Source organism: Alnus glutinosa, chromosome 14 (genome assembly GCF_958979055.1).
Source record: "Alnus glutinosa chromosome 14, dhAlnGlut1.1, whole genome shotgun sequence".
NCBI lineage: Eukaryota > Viridiplantae > Streptophyta > Magnoliopsida > Fagales > Betulaceae > Alnus > Alnus glutinosa.
This window is the reverse complement of record NC_084899.1, coordinates 16,309,293-16,332,136: the sequence shown is the minus strand read 5'-3', so window position 1 is coordinate 16,332,136 and position 22,844 is coordinate 16,309,293. Positions and strand designations below refer to the sequence as shown.

General features: G+C 38.1%; 1 protein-coding gene across 1 annotated transcript; it reads right to left on the bottom strand.

Annotated features, from left to right (window-relative positions):
• Positions 1 to 11,850: 11,850 nt before the first annotated feature.
• Positions 11,851 to 22,360, bottom strand: LOC133857051 (serine/threonine-protein kinase ATG1t). The gene is given in 8 exon segments (XM_062292155.1): positions 11,851 to 12,236; positions 12,360 to 12,471; positions 12,549 to 12,629; positions 12,701 to 12,794; positions 12,912 to 13,019; positions 13,340 to 13,467; positions 22,041 to 22,068; positions 22,070 to 22,360. Coding segments are annotated over 8 exon segments (843 nt in total). The 5' UTR covers positions 22,294 to 22,360; the 3' UTR covers positions 11,851 to 12,168.
• Positions 22,361 to 22,844: the final 484 nt, after the last annotated feature.

Sequence of the window (22,844 nt, the reverse complement as noted above, 5' to 3'; positions counted from 1 at the left end):
TCAATGGACTCCTTTAGCTTAGGGCTCTTCCCTAAACTAGACTTCAAGTTGATCAAATCACACACAAAGAAAAACTCTAAGAGAGCTAGCAAATCCAACAATATCTGCCTAAACACCATCTCTTAGCACAACAGAATTTAGTACCTAATTCTTACAAATAAGCAGCCTATGAGCCTCTTTAAATAGGCTTAAGAAATCCTAATTCTACTCAAACTTGGATTTGCACAGGCGGCGTCCAGACCTAGCTTCTGGCGTCTAGACCTGCAACTAAAACTTTGAGTAAACACTGAAGCGCGTACGGACTTGCAACCCTAGCGTCCAAACGGTTGCATAAAGTACTTCCAGCGTCTGCAATCAATGTATTTGCGTCCAAACCTTCGAGCAGACTTTTGCTCTCTTTGGTTCGCATCTGCTAGGCCGTCCGGACTTTTTCTAGACTTTTGCCCTCGGACTTCAGCATCTGCTACACCGTTTGGACCTTCATAGGACTTTTGCTCTCGGTGTTGAGCGTCCGGACTCTGGCACTTGGGTGTCCGAACGAGCTGTAGGGAAAACCGACTTTCTTAGCTATAAAGTCTCTAGAATATTTCCTTCTTAGGGTTATTCTGTGCATATATCATGTCTTGATCAGTTCATTCCATATTTGGAATAAATATTCTGCAATTTTTTTCTAGAAGACTCTAAATTACGGTGTCCCTGTTATAGCAATCCCTAAAATGGAAGTCCCCGTTATGGAAGCGTTTTTGTCAACTAGAATGTAGCCAGTAAAAATAAACCAACAAACTCCCCTTTGGCCATTCTGGGACAAAAATGACTTATACCAAAAATTATTTACTCCCCTTTTTTGTTTCAGCAGAAAAAATGGTAAACAAAGTAAAAACAAATCACATAAAATACAGTACTAAAGTCCAAATAACAGGAAAGTAGTAAACTATAAACAAAAAGCCCAAAATAAAGAACAACTTGTTGAAAAGACAGAAAGAAAACAAGGTTAGACTTTCACAAGTATCGCAACACCAGTTTTAGATAGCAAATCAAAAATATACAATCATGTAATTGAGAGTCAAGTAAGATAAAAAATACAAATTTCCATATAGATAGAAATATTAAACAGTGTACTCAACTCATGCTATGCGTGTGTGTGGAAAGCTTTCTCAGTAAGGCAAGATGTTCACTGATAAGGTTTAAAGAGAACTGAATTTTCTTTAATGAAAGAAATATTCATGTTAGATCAGTCAAAAGTCAACCTTGTCTTACTAGGGCTTTGTCACTTTCATCTGGTACACTCTCCCTGAGTTACAACACTTTTTTTCTTTAACTTAGTCCGTTAGTGACCGTCTATTTCTTCAATGATTTGGTCACTGAGTCTTTCTATAGAGACAAGTGTAAGAACAGATTTATCAGTACAATAAGTAGTAGATCTTTTTGTTTATCCATATTTCCTAAAAAATAAATGTTTTTTATCACTTGGTGCTGCAACCTAGAAGGAATGTCAGAATTTACGAGTTCTAGGTTCAACTAGCGAGTTGGTCAATTTGACCATCTTAAAAAAAAAAAATCTCTCTCACAAGAATTTTTAGAAGTTAGAAACCAGAGTGAAAAAAAAATAAAAAATAAAAAATAAAAAATTTACCTTAGTTGAACTTTGAATTGTGCACAATGACATTGCATAAGAGGAAGACACTATCTAGCATTTAAGATGCAACAAAGAAATTTAGCAGATACCAAACTTAAAATCTCAATCATATGACAACATATTCTATCAAAGCATAATGAACCAAGATATCAAGTAAAGACAAATATGATAGCTGAAAAACTGATAAAAGAAAACCTACATCTAACCCCCCCCCCCCCCCCCCCCCCCCCCTCTTTTTTGAAAAAAAAAAAACAGAAAACAACAAAAACATACTATGGAAAAAAAAAAAAAAGATAATATCTAATCCTAGCATGTAAGATAAGAGCAAACCTGTTTCTCATAGAGATGTTTGAGATTACCAAGACAGAAAAGCAGCAGCCCAACGTACATTTTTTGACATCCCCACAAAATACCTGTAGAAATTTTTTTCAAGGCAAGCAAGAAAAAAAATAGGGATAAAACAAATATGGTTCATAGAATGCAGAGCATATTTAAAGATCTGACAGGGAGAGAATAATGCAATGCAAGCAAACATGATATGCTCTAGGATCATGAACCAAAATTTTAGGCATGTATGATCTCACCAACTAGGTGAGTCCACTCCCCCTCAAAGGGTGAATGGTAGCATCCTTTCTGACCCAAACCTTCTTAATCCTCTGACGAGGACTGTGTGCCTTGTCCATGTTGACTAGCCGTCTCAAAACATTATGCATCATGCTCATCAATCCTTAGTAGAGATGATTGTTGATGGGCTCATGTGGCTTCTTCTTGATATGTCGGGTTTGTCTTGTCCAGACTTGCCACTCTGTCTGTTGGCAGGAACAAATCTTGGTTGTTGCTGCAGATGTCATGGAGCTTGATGCACCTTTAGAGGTCCAGTGCCTGATGTAACTTTTTTAGGCATCTCCTTCTTGACTTTTGACTTTTGAGTTTGCAACTGCGGACATTTGGGTCGGATGTGACCACTTATGCCACAATGATGGCATATAGGAGGGCTTCTTTTGGTAGGAGGCTTTGTATTAGGCTCTGTAGCAGCTAAATCGTCTCCACCGAAAATAGCATTTCCCTTATCCACACAGGCAGGTGGAAGCTCAGGGACAGTGGGCTTGACAAATACAGTCTTAGAGGTAAAGGGAATATTCAGAAGTAGAAGCAACATACCCAAGTTTTGTCTTATCAATCAGGCACTTCTGGACTAATAGCATTTGAGTAATCTTTGCATCAATCATCCTCTCAATTTGCAATTGTACCTCCAATAGCTTCTCTTCCAAGTCGGTGAGCTTGAGAAGCATAGTGCTCTTTTCAGTCTTCAAGCAGTTCAGCTCCTGCACATGATGTTGGCATATCTCCCTCAACTTCAAGAACTTAACATAGAGGATATTGTGGGCCTCCTTAGGTTCTTCCCTGTCATCGCTACTCTCAAAGTAGTAGGATTAGGACCTTTCAGATTCTTCATATGGTGCTATGAAGGCTAGAAATTTCTAATCCTTTTTTAAGATCTATTCTTCTTCAGATTCTTTGCTGAGAGTAGCATTGTAAGCCTTCCCTTTGGCCTAGTTAAGATTCCCACAATCTACCCTTACGTGCTCGTAGCCTAAGCACTCAAAACACCTAGGACCTCTAGGATCCTTCTTCTTAGCTTCTTCTGAATCGGCTTCCTTGCAGGCTTTCTTCAGTCTTTCGATAAACTTCTTTTTGAATCTGTCATTCTTCATCAGTTTTACCAAAATTCTTAGCGAGCATAGCAACTGTATCTTCATCATCATCAGAGTCTTCATCAGAGGAGACTCTACTTTTCTTTTTAGCAGCCTTGAATGCAATTGTTTTCACCTTCTTGACTGGAGGCAGGGAAAACTCGTAAGCTTGAAAAGATCCCACGAGCTCTTCAATCTTCATATCATCTAGATCTTTGCTTTCTTCTATGGTTGTGACTTTAATTCTAAAACACTCAGACAAAAATCTTAGAATCTTTTTAACGAGTTTCGCATCCGAAACCTTCTTCCCGGGACTCACCATGGAATTTCTCAAGTCATTGATTTTGGTGTGAAACTCATTAAAAGTTTTGTCTTCAAGCATCTTAATTTCCTCAAATCTGAAAATCAACATTTGAAGTTTGGCAGATATAACAATTTTTGTGCATTCATATGTTGTTTCTAGAATTGTCCATGCTTCTTGAGCAAATTCATAGTGTGAAATTCTTGAGAATTCTGACGGTGAAAGAGCTTAACAAAGAGCATGTAAGGCTTTGTCATTGGAAAGACAAGCACCGGTTTGAACAACAGTCCATTCGACAGTTGCTGTACTTGGTGGGGACCACCCAGTCTCAACAATTTGCCAAACGTCTATAGATTTTAAAAGGAAGCTCATCCTCGCTTTCCAATAGTCATAATTCATGCCATCAAAGGCAGGAACAAAATTAAGAGATTGAGACGTGATAAAAAAAAAAAAAAAAAAAAAAAAAAAAAAAAAAAGAGTCACAAATCACACTCAAGAATTTAATCCAAAGAAGATCGTATCCGCTCTGATACCAATTGAAAAATAGAGACTCCTAAATAACGTGTGTGTGATCAATTCTGCAACAAAATATTAAATATGGAATTTAAAAAAGACAAATATTTTGTTGACAAAGTGGACACTATTATTAAAAGAAAAACCACTCCGGGGCAGCCAAACCCAGGAAATTCATTATTCAAAAGACAAAGCTAGTTACAAAGCAATAATACTCACATAACCCGATGCAGTAATCGTACATCTAACTCTGACACGTACCTATACATGAACGCTTCCCAACTAGACCTCCCGTCTGAAGGGGTCTTCAATGGACTCCTTTAACTTAGGGTTCCTTTCTAAACTAGACTTCAAGTTGATCAAATCACATACAAAGAAAAACTCTAAGAGAACTAGCAAATCTAACAATCTCTGGCTAAACACCATCTTTTAACACAATAGAATTCAGTACCAAATTTTTACAAATAAGCAGCCTATGAGCCTCTTTTTAAATTGGCTTCAGAAATCCTAATTCTACTCAAACTCGGATCTACATAGGCAGCATCCGGACTTGGCTTCTAGCATCCGAACCTGCAACTAAAAATTCGAGTAAACACTGAAGCGCGTCCGGACTTGCAATCCTAGCATCCGAACGGTTGCATAAAGTACTTCCAACGTCCGCAGTCAACATATTTGCGTCCAGACCTTCATGCAGACTTTTGCTCTCTATGGTTCGTGTTTCCTGGGTCATTCGGACTCCTTTCAGACTTTTACTCTCGGACTTTAGCGTTTGTTGCACCGTTCGAACCTTCATAGGACTTTTTCTCTCGATGTTAAGCGTCCGGACTCTAGCACGTGGGTGTCTGGACGGGTTATAAGGAAAACCGGCTTTTTAAGCTGTAAAGTCTCCAAAATATTTCCTTCAATAGGAAATTGACTTCGTAGGGTTATTTTGTGCATATATCATGTCTTGATCAGTCCATTTCATATTTGGAATTAATATTCTACAATATTTTTCTAGAAGACTCTGAATTTCGATGTCCCTATTATAGCAGTCCCTGAAATGGAAGTCTTTGTTATGGAAGCATTTTTATCAACTAGAATGTAGCCAATAAAAATAAACCAACAACTTTCTTAAAGACATCTCTTTAACTATTGTCTTTTCACTTGCTTTGTGCCTTAAACACTTTTACACCCCGTGTGTGAGGGTTGTGTGTAATTTCGAAGGACCTCTTCTCATGCCCGTGGCCACGAGATGAGTGAATATGGAGATAAGTCTACTCGATTAACTTTGGGTGCACTCGTAATAAAAACATTCCAATGATATACCACACGAAGTGGTTGCACCACATCCTCGTAGCAACGATACCGAGCTATCTTTAAGGCCAATTAAGTTTTAATTATGTTTTTAAAACAAATCTTTTCTTTTCTCTTTGAGTACATGGCAAAAGCTTTATTTCTTTGATTACTCTTTATTTTTCTTATTCTCTTTTCTAATTTTGAAAGTACTTAATCTCTCTCTCTTTCTTGTTTAAAAACAGGAAACAATTAATATTATCTCAATAAAGAAACAATTCTTGTAGTAGCATATATAAGAAACATGATTTAACATTTATAGCATAAAAATAAATAAAGTGTAGATGTATCCACTTACCTCTCTGCGATGCTAAGAACATTGCACTCTTTAAATTTGTACCCCATGAGTTTGAAATTCTAATTTCAATTTTGTGTGCTTCTGTTGCTTTGAACTCTTCTATAAACCAACAAAGCTGATTTTGATTGACTTATGTACATGGAGAAGAACAAGAGATTACAAGGGGTTTTTTTTTTTTTTTTTGTTCAGCATATACAAATTATCCTCCAATGGTAATGCCCCAGTTGATGTCTCCTTGGCCTTATTATGTGAACCAATAGATGGTAAAAGTCTTTGGCTAGAAATTTAGATTAGATTCTGCTATATATCTTCTTTTTGAATGTGATGGTTGGAGAAAAGTTACTCTTTTTGGGCAATAGCTAGGGAAGAACTAAAGAATTATATTCAATTTAGTTGCCAACAACATCATGTTAAGACGATGAACTCTGGGGAGTTGTGGAGGCATATGCATCACGAAGGTTTGCCCTCTTTTTGGACGGCCCCTCTCTTCCAAGACAACATTCCAGCAACTTCGCTTTCATTGAGCATTTTTACCAACTCCCCTTAACTCACGCCAAACGCTTTATCTGATGAGGAATCCGACTTTTTCTATTTGTCCTTGTGCACATCTGCGAGTTGTGTTTTTGCATTTGTATGTATGTGAGTGAAAGACAAGATTCTAATGATCCTTTTTATTTATTTATAAAAACGGATCATCACAATGACATGACAACTCACCATCAACTAAACATCAATACAACATCTCATAACATGAGCATATCATATCAAAGATTACACATAGGAACGGAAATACCTATAACAATATTAACCTATGAATTGACCTAATAAACATATTAAATAAACTAACCAGGAATTTCTGTATCATTACACAACATCAATACATTTCTATATATTGTTACAATGTGTAAGTCACTACCACATAACAAGATATTAACTTAGATTAAGCCAATACCTCTAAGCTCACACGTGATCTATGACCCACGACGCATATACCTGCAACAAAAACAATATCTATGCAATCATAGAACCACACAATAACATATGCAGATTAATGAGTCCACGGTCTCAGTGAGTATATAAAACACAGGTGTTCACATAGAGCCGACTTTTCATTCCTTCTACTATACGTTTACAATATCAACTACTTTATGGATAAAAAAAACATCTCTTTTAAAAATTTTACGTAGCTGATGAGGTAAACACTGACATTTTACAAATACATAAAATCATACTACTTAGCATATAAACCCATCTATACCATACATGTTTGTACATCATATGTCTCAATTATACTCATACATTCACTCCACGACTTTCGGGAAAATATAAGCATGCATGTACATCTAAGCAAGAAACTACATAAACCATCATATGCAGGCCAATCATAACGGTATACATATGATCTATTCCATTCAAAATTATATGCATACTGATACACCTAGCAGGAAAATCCACAATAAAACATTTCAAATATCATCATCCTATTATGCATGCTTTCATACGTTTTCATCATATGATAGTGCCGATGGGACTCTCACCCAAACGGTCTTGTTGCCTGATGCCGAAGGGACTTCAACTAAACCGGTCTTACACATGATGCTGATGGGACTCTCAACCAAACGGTCTTACTTTTGTGGTGCCAATGAGACTCTCACCCAAACGGTCTTTTTCTCGTAGTGCTGATGGAACTCTCAATCAAACGGTCTTACACATGATGCCGATGGGACTCACCCAAACGATCTTAGTTCAGCGTTTCATGTTCTCATTTTTGTTTCACATCATGTTCTAAGCTTTCGTGCCAGATAATCATCATGTTCAACCTTTCACATACACATGTATCATATAGCATCATATATTTTTCATACTATTTGCAAATATGACATGCATTGTTCAACAACATTTCACCTTCATAATTCATAAAAATATAATGCAATCCTTAACTCTTCTCAAAAGTCACAAAACATATCTCTTTTCTCAATTTCATAAAACATACTTTAAAGCTCATCAATCATCATAAACATAATATCTCATCATATTTCAAAGTATCAAAAGCAATCTTAAATCACATAACAAAACAACATTATTTTAGCTCGAAGTTAAACATTTATAACATTCTTATAATCTAATTTAAAACCACAAAACTTAGTATCTTTTCATAGTGAGTTAAATACTCACTTTTAGTAGACCACATAGAACTCACGACTCAAGTACTCATTCTCGTTCTAGTCACCTCGTGCTATACATTGAAGAACTAGTTTTAGCCTCCAATCGCATGTCACATGCCTACAATTAATCACATCATTAGGCTCAACTAAACTATCGAACCATAAACTCCATTTCACACATACAACTACTTTCAAGCTCTCTCATAGCATTCTCGCTTTCCTAACACTAGCTAAGCCTCGTTGCCTTTCTATATAAGCCCACAACAAAGGACTTATTTTAGATACTCGCTTTACTCTAAGACACCTAAGATTATTATATTCTTATACTTTGTTTTAACTTGATTATTAATTGCATACTAAATGAATTCAATCTTTACATTCTTAATTTCATTACTTTATCGATTTAAGTTAACAAAGTATCTTTGGTCTTTATATATATTCAATGCTTATTAAACTAAGCTTAATTCAATAACACACTTAACTACTTTTATTGTACATGATGCATTACTTATTTAATTACTACTCCAAATGGATTCTAAGTCTATTTATGTATTTCTATAATATTATTAATTTATATTTAATGACTTAAGGTTATTTTGGATCATTTACCATTCTACGACATTCTTATCTTAACCGTTACATTTAATACTTTATCTTTATTAATTACTAACCATCCAAGTGGTTTAGATTATAGGACCTAAATGATCTAATGGGTTGTGAACCTAATTGGATTAAACTATAAATCCCATGACATTTTCATTTTCAACTATTCTATTCAACACTTCATTTTTTTGTTATATAAATACCTAAGTTATTAGACTATTGGGCCTTAATCTATTTAACATATTAATTTCATAACTCTTATTAGATTAGATTACAATCACATATTGTAATATATTCATTTACTAAAGCTTAAAGCATATACATAGACCTCTAAGCTGAGCATTATACTTAGAATCAATTTATTATTAGTCCATAACTCTTATGAATTCTATCTTGATATTAGTTATGTCTCTTTCGATATCCAAATTGTTATCTATGTTTATTTGACTCACTCGTTTATCAATTCTTGTATTTCTTTTACATCTAGTTATTCACTTACTATATCCATTTATTCCTTTGTTACACTTTACTTTTATTTTTTTATTTTTTTAACTATTTCATTTTCATTCTATTAGACACCACAATAACCCATTGTCTATTTCAACCGAAAATCCATTTCCAACCATCACAACCTCTGCTAACACACACACACACACAACCAATCAAACACATAAGCCATACAGCAACCTATTTGCCCAATAATAGAGACCAAGTGAAAACTCCAACAACATCACACCCGAACGCCAATCGGTTAACATAAACCCCAAATTTACCAATCTAAAACAATTGGAAATCATCCAACAACATAACCATAGAACCCACTTATCAACCGGTTGCTACAAGAACCCAAAGAGAAAGACCCGTTCGGCTACCACAAATCTAACTCCAACACAATAGGATTGAAGGACACAACCCAAAGTCACCAATAAGGCAATAACCAACACAAATTTCTGCCCTTATTACCCATTTGAATTTGCAACTAAAAGCCTGAAGCAATTCGGTCACCAACCAACCCAAAAATCACCTAAACAGAAAACCCATACCAAAAATCCAAACCCCATGGTTGAAGTAATAATCATAATCAACCCAAGACAAGCAACCACCAAAATCACACCTAAAATCAAACCCAAAAGCTAGAGGAAGAGGATCTTACCTTCAACCCATGAGGCCACCGATTGATACCATCCAAGCCTCATCAGTGGCTCTACGACGGCGCAGCACTAGGACGAAGCTCCACCCGTCACGCCCAAAGCCTTACTCTTACAAGGCTCCTTCTTCTTCTCTCTTCTGCATCATGATCTCTCTGCAACTCGGTCTCTCAGTCAATCTCTGCATCTCCTACTAGTTTATTATTCTAATCTCATTACTTTACCTTAAAACCTTTTTATTTCAATTATATAAATATAATCACTTAAAAATATAATATTAGTTTCATCTTACTTAATAAATATAATTTATTAATACTAAACTCTTATTTATTTTCTTGAGCGTTACATCATCTCCTCCTTATTTAAATTTCGTCCACGAAATTTGTAAACAAAACTCATTGTTATAATATGCTCTCATTTCAAACATCGCTCTTTTACACAAAATATTATTTAAATTTTCGTACTTGACAATGTTTTTACTTTAACAATCATTGGTATTAAACATCATTTCTTAATACATAAAACATCTTTGAATCCTGACACTTAGACAATTCTTTTGCTTGAAATTGTGGTTTGAAAATATGGTGGCTTAACACATAATTTTACAAGGTCAGACTTAAATCAACCCTTTTGTTTTGAAATCATCCTTTAAATTATGGTCCTTTAATGCAATGTATAGAAACCAATTTCGTAAATCAACTCTTATTTCGTATTCATTTCTTAAAATAAGATATCTAGATATGTTTTCCATAATACTTCTAATATCCTTTAAAAGTCTTGATGGGTAGAAAATACAAAGTTAGTCACCGCTAGGTGTTCTAATTAACTCATCATCTCTACATATTCCACCAATCTGAAAATACAATATTTATCAGAAGCTTGCAGGAGTTAGAGGTATTGAGAGCCTATAATTATACACACACTCAAGTAGCATCAGTCGCAATTACATCTCAATAGTGGCATAGTCCCCGAGTTTACCCTAGAGGCACAGTCGTTCTAATACAATGCTTCAAGTCAACCTATGATCGACGCAATTTAGATAACTTCAAAAGTTGCACTAACCTATGTTTTTCCCCAACTGACATCTCGCGTGTCATACTCTGTGTACGTGCATGTCATCTTTTATCCCATACGGTATGAGAACTATACTTTGGTACCTACTCGTGTCTGAGTAATTGTGTTGGCTGATAGTAGTTCCCTTGCTCTATCAAGACACTTGCAGCTGCAGTTGGGCCGCTCCTCTAAAAATGGCTGGATTGTTCGCACAGTCTTCTGCAAGTCGTGTAGTGTCTACAAAATCGACTAGTAACACTAGCGAATCGCTCCCTTGAATTGGGCCTGAACAATGGCCTCCTTGCTTCCTAAATCCCTCTCCCCACAATTCCTTTTGGTGATGCTGCCAAAGTCTTGCTTCTCCCACTAGCACATAGACGATGAAGTCCACTTCTCGCTCTACTAGACGATTCGCGACATGAAGTGATTCTTGACACTCACAAGCTAGCCTTTTGCTCCGGAGGGACATGTATTACTATCAAACGTAGGATATGGATGTCGGTTAAGTTCTTCGCAGGAAGGTCTCTTGTCGTTACTTCAGATCTTCTCCTTCTAGATACTGGATATCATTTCTTAATACCAAATGAACACTACTCCTTTTCCACTTCATTGAAGTAGCCAAATAGCGAAAACTGTAAGCTTAATATAATACTCCAACCATATATGTCAAAGTCATAAAACGTAGTTATCAAATGCCACAATGAGAATCTAAACAATTTGATCATATTTTACTCCATGTTGTTACATGCGTAAGTAATGTTGGATGATAAACTAACAAGAAAGGTTGAGAGGATTTTCGAGGAGTACTAGACCTCTTATGAGCAATTAGAAGTGCTCTCAACTCTTACAAACACAAAGTTTGATAATTTACTTGATTGATTTCTTAATCCATAACCATGCATACTTAAATAACAAAATACAATAAAAGAGTCTCACAAGAAACAAACTTCAACGTTGACTATAACTCAACTACTAAAATATTTAACTCTATTCCTACTAACACTCGGTGTTTGATACTAGGAGTCTAGCCCTACAACAATAATAAAACAATAAAACAACTAATGAACTGAACAACTAGTAAAATAATAAAACACTAATTAACTAAATAACCTAACAGATAATACTTCCTAATAGATCCACTAATTCAAAATTTCTTGCTCATATTCAAGAGAAGACAAAGAAGAAAGCCTAGGCTCACGGCCTGATTGAGGTCAATAATGCAGGCAAAAGCAGCAGGGAATGGTCAGAGATAATTCTTGGATGCAGTTTACACAGCTAGCTATGTAAAGAAGGTGAGAGACATTAAAGCTGAGGAACTGGAAAGGGTAAATAATTCAGATCTGTACATTTGAATGGTTTTCACAATGTCCAGCTTTACTTACAAGGAGAGTCTCCCACAAGGAAGATCCCAAGAGTTGATATTTAAGTTGCCACTCGTCTTCTTCTCAAAAAAATATGCTGATAAAATTCATTGAAGGAGAGGCGGTCCGCTGCAACATTACATGAATATATAAGGTACAAGTCTAGGAGATGATTCAAGAGTAAAACAAGACATAATTTTTCTGGGAGGAGGTATAATAAATATACACTTTCAGTTAGGCAATATGCTAAACCTGGATTTAAAGACAGTAGCCTTGAACAGATATCGACAGAGTCTGGATGCAAACCCGGAAGGAATAACTGAGAAAATGGAAGACATGTACATGTCTTGATGTTCTGTAGCAGCTGAAGGAAACAAAAGTTTTAATGGTGATTGTAGCTGGTACATCTGAAGGACCCTTAATTTAGTACTATTGTGATACCTGAACGTTGGTCCTACCACGAAAAGGTGGATAGCCATTCAGAAGCTCAAAAAGAATTGCACCAACACTCCACATGTCAACCTATAGCAAAGCCCTGAATCTAAATTATTCCTGATTCAGAAAAAAACGATGAAATTTAGCAATGATCTTACTTTTTCATCATATCTTTGGAATTGAAGAACTTCTGGAGCCATGTATAATGGGGTTCCACAAACTGTCTCAGCATAATCACTTGGATGTACAGATCTGCCCTCAATATGAAAAATTAATGCCGGGAATAACTTAGAAATTCAACAAATATTTCATAATAAAAAAAGTATAAACAATGGGAAGCTGCTTACTGCCCTTCTGCTATGATTTTACCTTGAAAGTCCAAAATCAGATATCTTTAGAACCGCATCATCCTTGGGGACAGAGAGAAGAATATTCTGTGCCATTACAATCACCATGATAAGAAAATTAAAAGGAACTCTGATCTCATGAAATTGCAAATTTTAGCAACATATAAGCAAATTTTTTTTTTCTAAGCAAAGTAAAATCATTAAAAGAAATTCATACTACAACTTTGCTTATGCAGCTACCTATCAGACTGCAATATTAGACAATTTTAGAAAGTTTTGTTCCAATTTTTTTTTCTTTTCCTTTTGTCCAGAAATTATCGCAAGGTCAGAACAAACACAAACATGCCAAGAAATTACTAACTTTTGAAAGTCACAAGATCATACAAAAATTAGAATTTCTCCCATGCAACATCTGAACATTTAGAAATCACCTTTAGTTTGGAAGTTTACTTTTCAAGTTTAACTTTCCAAGTGGCAACCCATCCGTGAAGTCTATAAAAAAAGATCCTTAAGTGAATAAATGAAGCAAGATTTCCACCAGCACAAAATTCCAGGACAAGGAAAATACAACCGTCAGCCTGAGGATGAAACAAAGGAGAGCATATAGAAAATTGTTTTTAGTTTTTTCTGGGTAAAAAACTAATATTCTAGAATTTTTGTCTTAAAGAGTATACATGAGCATATATTTTACTTTAATACCTGCTCCACACACCGTGACTGTGACAAAGTTCTGATTCATAAAAAAAACAACGTAGTTTCTCTAGGTCCAGTACCACACAAGATGCTTAGGCCATTTTTCTTAATACAACGACCAGAGATCTCCTTCAAGGGTATTGGCCTATTTTCTTCAATTCAGTAATTGGACAGTGGAGGTTCTCAATCATCTCATAAAACTTGCATATATTAATGAAACTAGTTGTTTCGAAAAGAACTGTAATTTGAATTTTTTTTTTTTTTTTTTGAAGAAATGTATCTCACTAGTAAAGCAACTCACTTGCACCCATTCCATGCAGTTGCAGGTGCGCTTATAATCTAGATCAGATAATATTCCATTTAGTTCTAAAATATGGCTTGGATTGGAAAAAAGATTGATTTACTTTATAGAATCTTGATCAATTATTTAAAGAGACATTCTCCCCGGTGGTGAGATTTTGCCTCTATTCGCCTCATTCTAGCAATAGTTTCATATTTAGATTTGGAACTTCTCTATGAAGACAGCATTTCTCAATTGAGAGCTAGACGAGGAGATCTATATGGATCAAATTGTTGGTTTTGAGGTTAAGGGACAAGAGCTCAAAGTATGCCACCTTAAATGTTCCATTTATGGCCTTAAACAATCGTCTAGATAGTGGTACTTCAAATTTCATCAGGCCATTACATCAATTGGCTTTAAAATGCTAGAGGACCATTTTGTGTATGTCAAACATTTTCTTTTTTTGGAAGTATACAAGAAAGGCATCAAGAGGAAGAAGAAAACAAAACAAGGAAATCATTAAAACTAAACACTAAAGGTGCGAAGAACGCAGCCGACCAAGAGTACAAAGAATAAAAGAAAAAGGAAATGAGTTCCTCAATAGTTCTTTCTTTGTCCTCGAACTGTCTATCATTGTGTTCCCTCCACAAGCACCACAAAAGGCAACAAGGGACCATCTTCCACACGACCGCACTCCGAAAGTAACCACCCGTCCACCAGCAAACGAATAAATCTACCACCCGAAGAGGCATAACCCAAGACAAACTGAAACGACTAAAGATGGCGTTCCATAGAGTGCATGCAACCTCACAATGGAAAAGAAGGTGATGCACCGACTCCCCATTCAATTTGCACATGCAACATCTATCAATCACAATGACACACTTCTTTCTGAGATTGTCTAAGGTGAGGATCTTCCCTTGCGCTGCCGTCCAAGCAAAGAAAGCCACTTTCAAAGGAACCTTGGTCCGCCAAATACTTTTTCAGGGAAAATGAATAGCCTCTTTGCAAACAAAAGCCTTATAGAAAGATCTAACATCAAATTTCCCTTTGTGGGAAGAAGACCACCAAAGCTGGTCTTTCCCATCACAATCCACTCTAGTAGAGTACAGCAAAGAGAAAAAGGAGGCCAATACATCCACCTCCCAGTCGTGGGCCGCTCGAAAGAAGCTAACATCCCACTGATAGGACCCGCTCACCACAACCAAATGGTTTGCAACATGTGCATCCTTGTCACGCGCTATGCCATACAAAACTGGGAAAGCTTCCTTAAGGGGCACCTCACCACACCACATATCGTCCCAAAAGCGAATCCTAGATCCATTTCCCAGAATAAGTCTGGTATGGCTGCAAAGCAAACTCCACCCCTTCCTAATATTCTTCCAAAGCCCCACTCCGTGTGACCCAGGGGGGTTTAAAGAACACCAACCAGCCCAATTAGATTCGTACTTTGCATCCACAACAGATTTCCACCAAGCTCCTCTCTCATGGGCATATCGCCACAGCCGCCTTGTTGAAAATCCTTAGATTTCGGATGCCCAAACCGCCATTTGAAATAGGAGAACAAACCTTGGACCAATTAACCAGATGAAATTTAAATTCTTCACCTATGCACCCCACAAGAAATCTCGATGCAATTTCTCTATACGACTAGAAACACTGGAGGAAATAGGGAAAAGAGAAAGAAAGTACGTCAGAAGATTAGAGAGAGTGCTTTTTATAAGGGTAACTCTACCACCCTTCGACAAATACAAACGCTTCCAGCTAGCCAGCCGCCTTTCAATCTTACCAATTACCTCATCCCAGCTGGACTTAGCCTTAAAAGGGGCCCCCTAACGGAAGTCCCAGGTACTTTAAAGGAAGAGAAGAAACTCCACAGCCCAAAATGCCAGCCAAATCATCCATATTATCCACATGACCCACAGGAACCAATACTAACTTATCCAAATTAATCTTCAAACCTGAAACAGCTTCAAAGGACAGTAATAACATACGAAGATAGAGGAGATGATCAGGATTAGCCCCGCAAAACACTAAAGTATCGTCTGCGAATAACAGATGAGAAATGTTAATCACTCCATTGCTACCAGAGCCCACAAAGAAGCCAGAGAGGAAGCCCCTTTGAACAGTAATAGAGAACAACTTACTAAGGGCCTCCATCACAATAACAAACAAGAGAGGCGACAGAGGGTCACCCTGTCTAATACCACGAGAGCTGCTAAAGAAACCAGAAGGGGTGCTATTCACCAAAACCAAGAAACGCATCGAAGAGATACAATGCGCTATCCAAGAACACCATCTCTCCCCAAAGCCACACCTTCTCAACATATACAATAAGAAATCCCAGTTAACATGATCATAAGCCTTCTCAATATCCAGTTTACAAAGTAATCCTGGTTCACCTGACTTGATGCGACTATCCAGACACTCATTAGCTATAAGAACAGAATCAAGAATTTGCCTTCCTTTCACAAAAGCATTTTGGGGATTCGAGATAATCTTCTCCACAACCCTTCTCAATCTATTAGCAAGAACTTTGACAATAATCTTATAAACGCTACTTACAAGACTGATAGGCCGAAAATCTTTAAGATCCACAACCCCAGGCTTCTTCAGAATTAAGGCTATAAAAGTGGCATTAATGCTTTTGACAAACTTTCTATGAGTGTGGAAGTTTTGGAATACCCCCATGAGATCAGTCTTGATCACATCCCAACAGACTTGGAAGAACACAAGAGTGAACCCATCAAGGCCTGGAGCCTTATCACGATTCAACCCTTTTACCACCTCTAAGACCTCCATTTCCTCAAAAGGAAGTTCTAAGGAAGAGGCTTCACCGGCATCTAGAGTGTCAAGAGCAAGGTTATCCATCCTAGGCCTCCAAGAGAAAGGTTCTGCAAAAAGAGACTTGTAAAATTGAGCAACATGATTCCTAATAACCTGCTGATCTGAAGAAGTAGGGCCATTGACTAAGAGTGACTCTATGGAATTGGACCTCCTATTCATGCATTTATCACCCTCTTTAAGCCATAGAACCCTAGACTTCTGTCTCCAACTAATCTCCTTCTGTAACATAGAATTCTCCATATCTCTGATGACTCCACATTTCCTCACCTTTTCTTCGAGAGTTAACCCACGTTGTTCCTCCAAACTATCAAGAGCACACAATTCTTCCATAAGCATTTTTTTGCGGTACTCCACATTACCAAACTCTTGTTCGTTCCATCTTTTGAGATCATTCTTTAAAGCCTTAAGCTTTTGAGAGAAGATGAAGCTGGGTGAGCCTTGAAAGCGATAAGACTCCCACCAAAGACGCACCCTATCCACAAACCCTTCAGCCTTTAACCACATATTCTCGAACTTGAACGGTCTAGAACCCCAATGAACGCCACCACAATCAAGAAGAATAGGAAAATGATCAGAACACAGTCTTGGAAGCCTTTTCTGCAAAGAACCTGGAAACTTGACTTCCCAATCAGGAGAAACAAGAAATCTATCAATACGAGACCAAGAGGGAATCTCCTGATTATTAGACCACGTAAATGGCCCTCCTGCAAGAGAAAGATCCATAAGATCCTACTCGAAAATAAAGTCCGAAAACTCCATCATAGCAGCATTAAGGCGAACGTTTCTAGATCTTTCAGCAGGAAAGCGTGTGACATTGAAATCACCCCCAATGCACCAAGGCAACTCCCACCAAGAAGAAAGGCCAGCCAACTCATCCCAGAGAGAACTTCTGAGAGAGTCAAAGTTAGGACCGTAGACCCTAGTGAAAGCCCAAGAGAGGTCATCAGCAACACTTCTGAAAGAACAGGCAACAACAAACTCACCCACATACAAATCCATCTTCTCTACAATCCTTCTATCCCACATAATCAAGATACCACCACAAGCCCCACGAGAGGCTAAGTAGCACCAATCAACAAAGTGACAACCCCACAGACTCTTCACTAAGCTGTTACAAATAAAATCCAGTTTGGTTTCTTGCAAGCAAATAATATCTGTCTTCCATTGCCTAATTAAATTTCTGACTTTCAACCGCTTGTCACCCTCATTTAACCCTCTAACATTCCAAGAAAGGATTTTGGGCTTCATAATAAACCACCAAAAGCCCTACCTTTGCACCTACCACGAGAGGTGCTACCACTATGCGCGTCATAATTAACAGAACAAGCTAATCTATTTAATTCCCTCGTACCTTTGCTGCTCATACTCGAGCTAGAACCCGCTACCTTCTTATCATTGCTATCGATGATAGTCTCAAACACAGCCGAAAGCTGACCTTCATAGCCATAGCACGTAATCCCCACCGAATGGCTATACGCTAGAACCGCCTTCAAAAAACCCCCTGGAGTCTTCTTACCAGAAAATCCCCTAACCTTGTCAAAAAGAGACAAAGGTTCAAGCTCTTCCACTGGAATTAAAGCAAGTTCCATCCCATTCCTGACTCCCGAACCAGAAGAGGGAATGTGGGTCAACGTAGAATTAGACGAAGGAAGACTCAAAGGAACCAAAGAGTTCGAAAGACCCGGATCAGCCCAACCAGTCAGCGCATCCACTGAATCCCTCGAAACTATGTCAGAAACAACCGGGTCTTTGGGAGAAACCTTCGGAACAGGGATGGGCAAAACTAGTCCAGAATTCAGAACCGAAGGGGGAGAAACGTTTATAGGAACAAGGACTTCAAGGGCGAAAGGTGGACCTCCGGCGTCCTCTGGCAGCTTTGAAGATAGACCCATCTTCTCAAATGGACCCGTTTCTTCCTCCAAAAGTACTTCGTCAAAATCTAGCCGTGAACCCCACTCAGAACTAGAAGAGCAGACGGCACACTAGCTCCCCGAAACAAGGGTACCGGACGACGGGAAACCCAACCCACCGGAGATCTCTGGATATGCCGGAGACTTATCTGAACCTCCAATGCCCTTCGCCAGCGACAGACCCTCCACAGGAAGCACTACCCGATCTTTCAAGAATGAGCGTTGGGCTTCGGATCTTTCTGAACCCAACGAAGCCTCCTCTTTTTCTTTAAGTTTTTTCTTTCTCTTTCGCCCAGTAACAGTGGGCTTAAAGCCAAGCCCAATTTCAAGAAGCCCTTCACAAACCCTGCTACGAGCTTGGTCCACATCAGCCTTCAACTTCTCCAACTGGCTTTTCCAAATCAAAAGAGAAGAATACGTGTTCATCTCTCCTGTCAGCTGATTTCCTGCAAAATTATCACCATAGAAGCAACCTGTCTTGTCTCGAGCAGCAGAAACCATCTTGGCCTTCACAAATTCTGACCCACAACGGTAACAATGGTCCTTACCCATAGGATTCACTTGAGAATTCAAATTTTCTAAACCACAAGAAGTCACAATCGGCAACTTCTACACCTTCGGGCGTTCACCACGGTCCTTAACCAAAGGAACCGCTTGTTGAGACAGCGTCCTTTCCACCTCCAAACGGCTGGGACCTGAACGCAAAACTTCTGCGAAGGAAGGCGCACCATCTTTGCTGAAAAAAACGCCATCACCATTCCTCCTTGTCTTCTCTCAAACTGTTGCAGGACGAACCACTCCAAGCCTAAGCGGGACTTTAAGGAATGCACTGATCTTACCCAACTCAAGGACAAAACTCCTCCAGCCCCTCCCATCACGACCTCCTGGAATGAAAATAATTCCTCTCCGACCGCCCGCACCATAAACTGCCACTTCAAGAAACCTTCCAGCTGCGTTGCCAGCTCGTCTAACGATGAGTACCTTAGACCCCTACCTGAAGGACCTGATAAAGTCCTTCTCCCTCGGAAACCACTGCAAGTTCTCCATTGTCGACGCCAACCACCCTATGCATTGAGCACTACGAATAACCAGCCCGGAAAAAAACTTCTTCTTCCAATCTCACCACCGAGGCTCCTTCTACCACCGTGAACACAAAAGTCTTGGCCTCCATGCAACACCACCTCTCCATTGCTCAAAGGAGAGAGAGAGAGAGAGAGAGAGAGAGAGAAAGTTAATATTTATTCTTTAAATAGAACACTTTGAGCCCATCCACAAAGTTGAATGGTATAGATATGACTTGTCAGAAGTTTTCCTTCTATTTATTTGTCATGAGTTCATGTCTGGACAACCATTTGGGAGCTATAATTGATGCTCCTAGGTCTTTCTTCAGTTATGTGATGTCTATTTTAGCTTTGGCTGAATAAGCTATTCATTTTATTCTGAAAAATCTGGATCATTGATTTTGACTAATTGTATGTCAAACATACGAAGAAGAGATTTCTAATTCTATCTTTGTAAGTAGATAACCTTTTATTAGATGAAAATGACATGGAGATAATTGTCTCTACCAAAGGGTGGTTGTCCTCTACTTTTGAGATGAAGGACACGGGGGAAGCAAATTATATGCTTGGAGTTAAGATCCTGAGGGATCGATCTAGAAAACTTCTTGGCTTATGTCAAGAGACCTACATCAAGAAGGTTTTAAAGCGATTATGTATGCACAATTCCAAACCCATAGGCACGCTATTTGAGAAAGGATATACAATGAGCCTTGACCATTACCCTAAGCATGATGAGGAAAAGAAAGAAATAGCTAAGATTCCTTATGTGAGTGGAGTTGGATGTTTGTTGTACGCTATGTTGTGTACACAACCATACATTTGCTTCGCGGTTGGTATGGTCAAGCGCTATCAAGGTAAAAATTTTAGATTGAAAGGATATAGTGATGCTAACTAGGCCGCTGATAGAGATGAGCGTAAATCCACCACGGGTTACACATTTCTAGTTAGTGGCGGGGTTGTTTCTTGGTGCAATAAGAAACAATCATGCATTGCTTTGTCCATGATGAATTCAGAGTATGTTGCTTGTTCAACATCAATACAAGAGGTTGTTTGGTTGAGGAGATTCTTTCAACGCCTAGGGGTTATAGCTCTTGCAGATGATGCCGTTCGAATATACACTGATAGTATGGCAGCTTTGACATATGTCAAGGATCCCAAATAACATGGCAGAACCAAACACAAGCATTCAGTTTCACTACATTCGTAATATTGCTGGGCGTGGAGAGGTTATCCTACAACATAGCAAGATGGTAGCTGATCTTCTTCCCAAGGCTACTGCTAGAATTGTTTTCCAGACTCATATCAGGAGTTTGGAACTTTGTAGGATTTGATACGGGTTGTTTTGGGATACCTTATTGGACATTTGCAATTATTAGTATCGTTTGCATTAATGAAATTGTTCATTTTGCTTCATACTGTGATTTTAGTTGATACTATATGTAGAGCACACATTATTAACGTGTCACCAGGTTTAGATTAGTCTACTCACATAGATGATCACCCTAGCACTAGAATAGTGGGCGCGATGAGACAAAAGTATCCTACTGATGCCTTGACTCGATCTACCGTGACTTGCACTCCACAGCTTATGCAGTGGGTTCTATCTCCACCGATTATTTTCGCGCTTAGAGAGCGAGAAAGTAATTACCTTGGCACTTCAGGAGCGTGCAAGATAAATTCCAGGAATGTCGCACATTAAGTCTTTACGTAACTTCATGAAGCCTGAATAAAGCCAAAGGTGAGATCTTAGATAGGCACTTGACAAGTGACTGAGCTATAGACAAGCAAAAGATCCAACCACTTGGAGTGAGGTATATCGAATAAACCCTTATTTAACAAATTTTATCTCCACTGACTACCCTCCTACTTAGCACGTGATCAATAATCAATTTAGCTAGGGGCTTGGTAGCAAGTAGATCACCTTTCCTAGGATTCATTCCTGCTCCTGAACCAAACTCCGTGCATCCAACCTAGAAGTGCCGAAGCCCTAGCACCTCAAACCCACTTCGACTATCTAGAGAGAGAACCAATTAAAGACACAACAATTTCCGTTTGGAAGTTACCACATATATCTAGCGTCTGAGAGATGGATTGTATTAGACATAAATGCTTGTACTTTCAATTGTAGCTGAAATTTCAGGGTTTTCCCTAAGACTAATCTAGCTCTCTATCAACATATCAAAATCTGATGTGCCAAAAAAAAATCAAAATTAATGAAATGGGTCAAAAACCAACCAAGATCGCACCAGAAGGCCAAAAACACATAATCACCGACGAAATGCCCAGATTCAACAAAATTAACGAAAAGGGTATGCGAGGAGAGCTGAGAAATGGAAGCTAAAGGCAATGATACCACGAACCTGGAAAACTTCGAAAAGGCTGACGATGTGGGTGGTTTACAGAGGACAAGAAGTTGATTTCACACTCCAAGCAGCTCCTGAGGTGGCGGTTCAGCCTGGACAGGCAGACCCGCTTCAACGCCACCACTTGGCCGCTCAAGCTGTCCTCGGCCTTCCACACTGTGGAGAACGAACCCTCTCCCAACTTCGATTCTAGAACATAGTCTCCTACTTTGACGGGTTCGGAGTTATCGGGTGCGGTTTCGGGCTCCATTGGCGTTTGGAGCTCAACGATCAATGGCACGGTTTGTAAATCCAATGTATCTTGTTGGCCTATTTGTCTGGGTCTTTGTTAGTTGCACGTGGCATGTGTATAGTAATATGCATTTTAAATGGTGTTTTTAAATTTTTATTATGATGAGACATAAAAATAATTTTTTTTTTTAAGTTGTATTTGAATATTGAGTTATTTGTTAGTACCTTAATTTTTATTTTTTTTTTGTCTAAAACACAAATATGTGTCCTATAAAGTGTCTTTAAATAAGCTCAAGATTATATAATTTCATAGCATATGACTATGATTTTGTAAGACTTTATACTTTATAATGTAAGACATTTATGCTCGTGATTTTAATCAATGAAATATTTAGATATTTAGTTAAAAATAAATATATAAAAAAAAAAGGCTCAAGATTTAAGTTAATGTGAAATTGGTTAATCGGGCAATTATAGAAAGAAGGGTTTCTTTTTTTTCTTTTCTTTTCTTTTTTTCTTTTTTTTTTTTTCAAATACTAAGGGGAGGGGAAGAAAGATTACAAGCAAGGA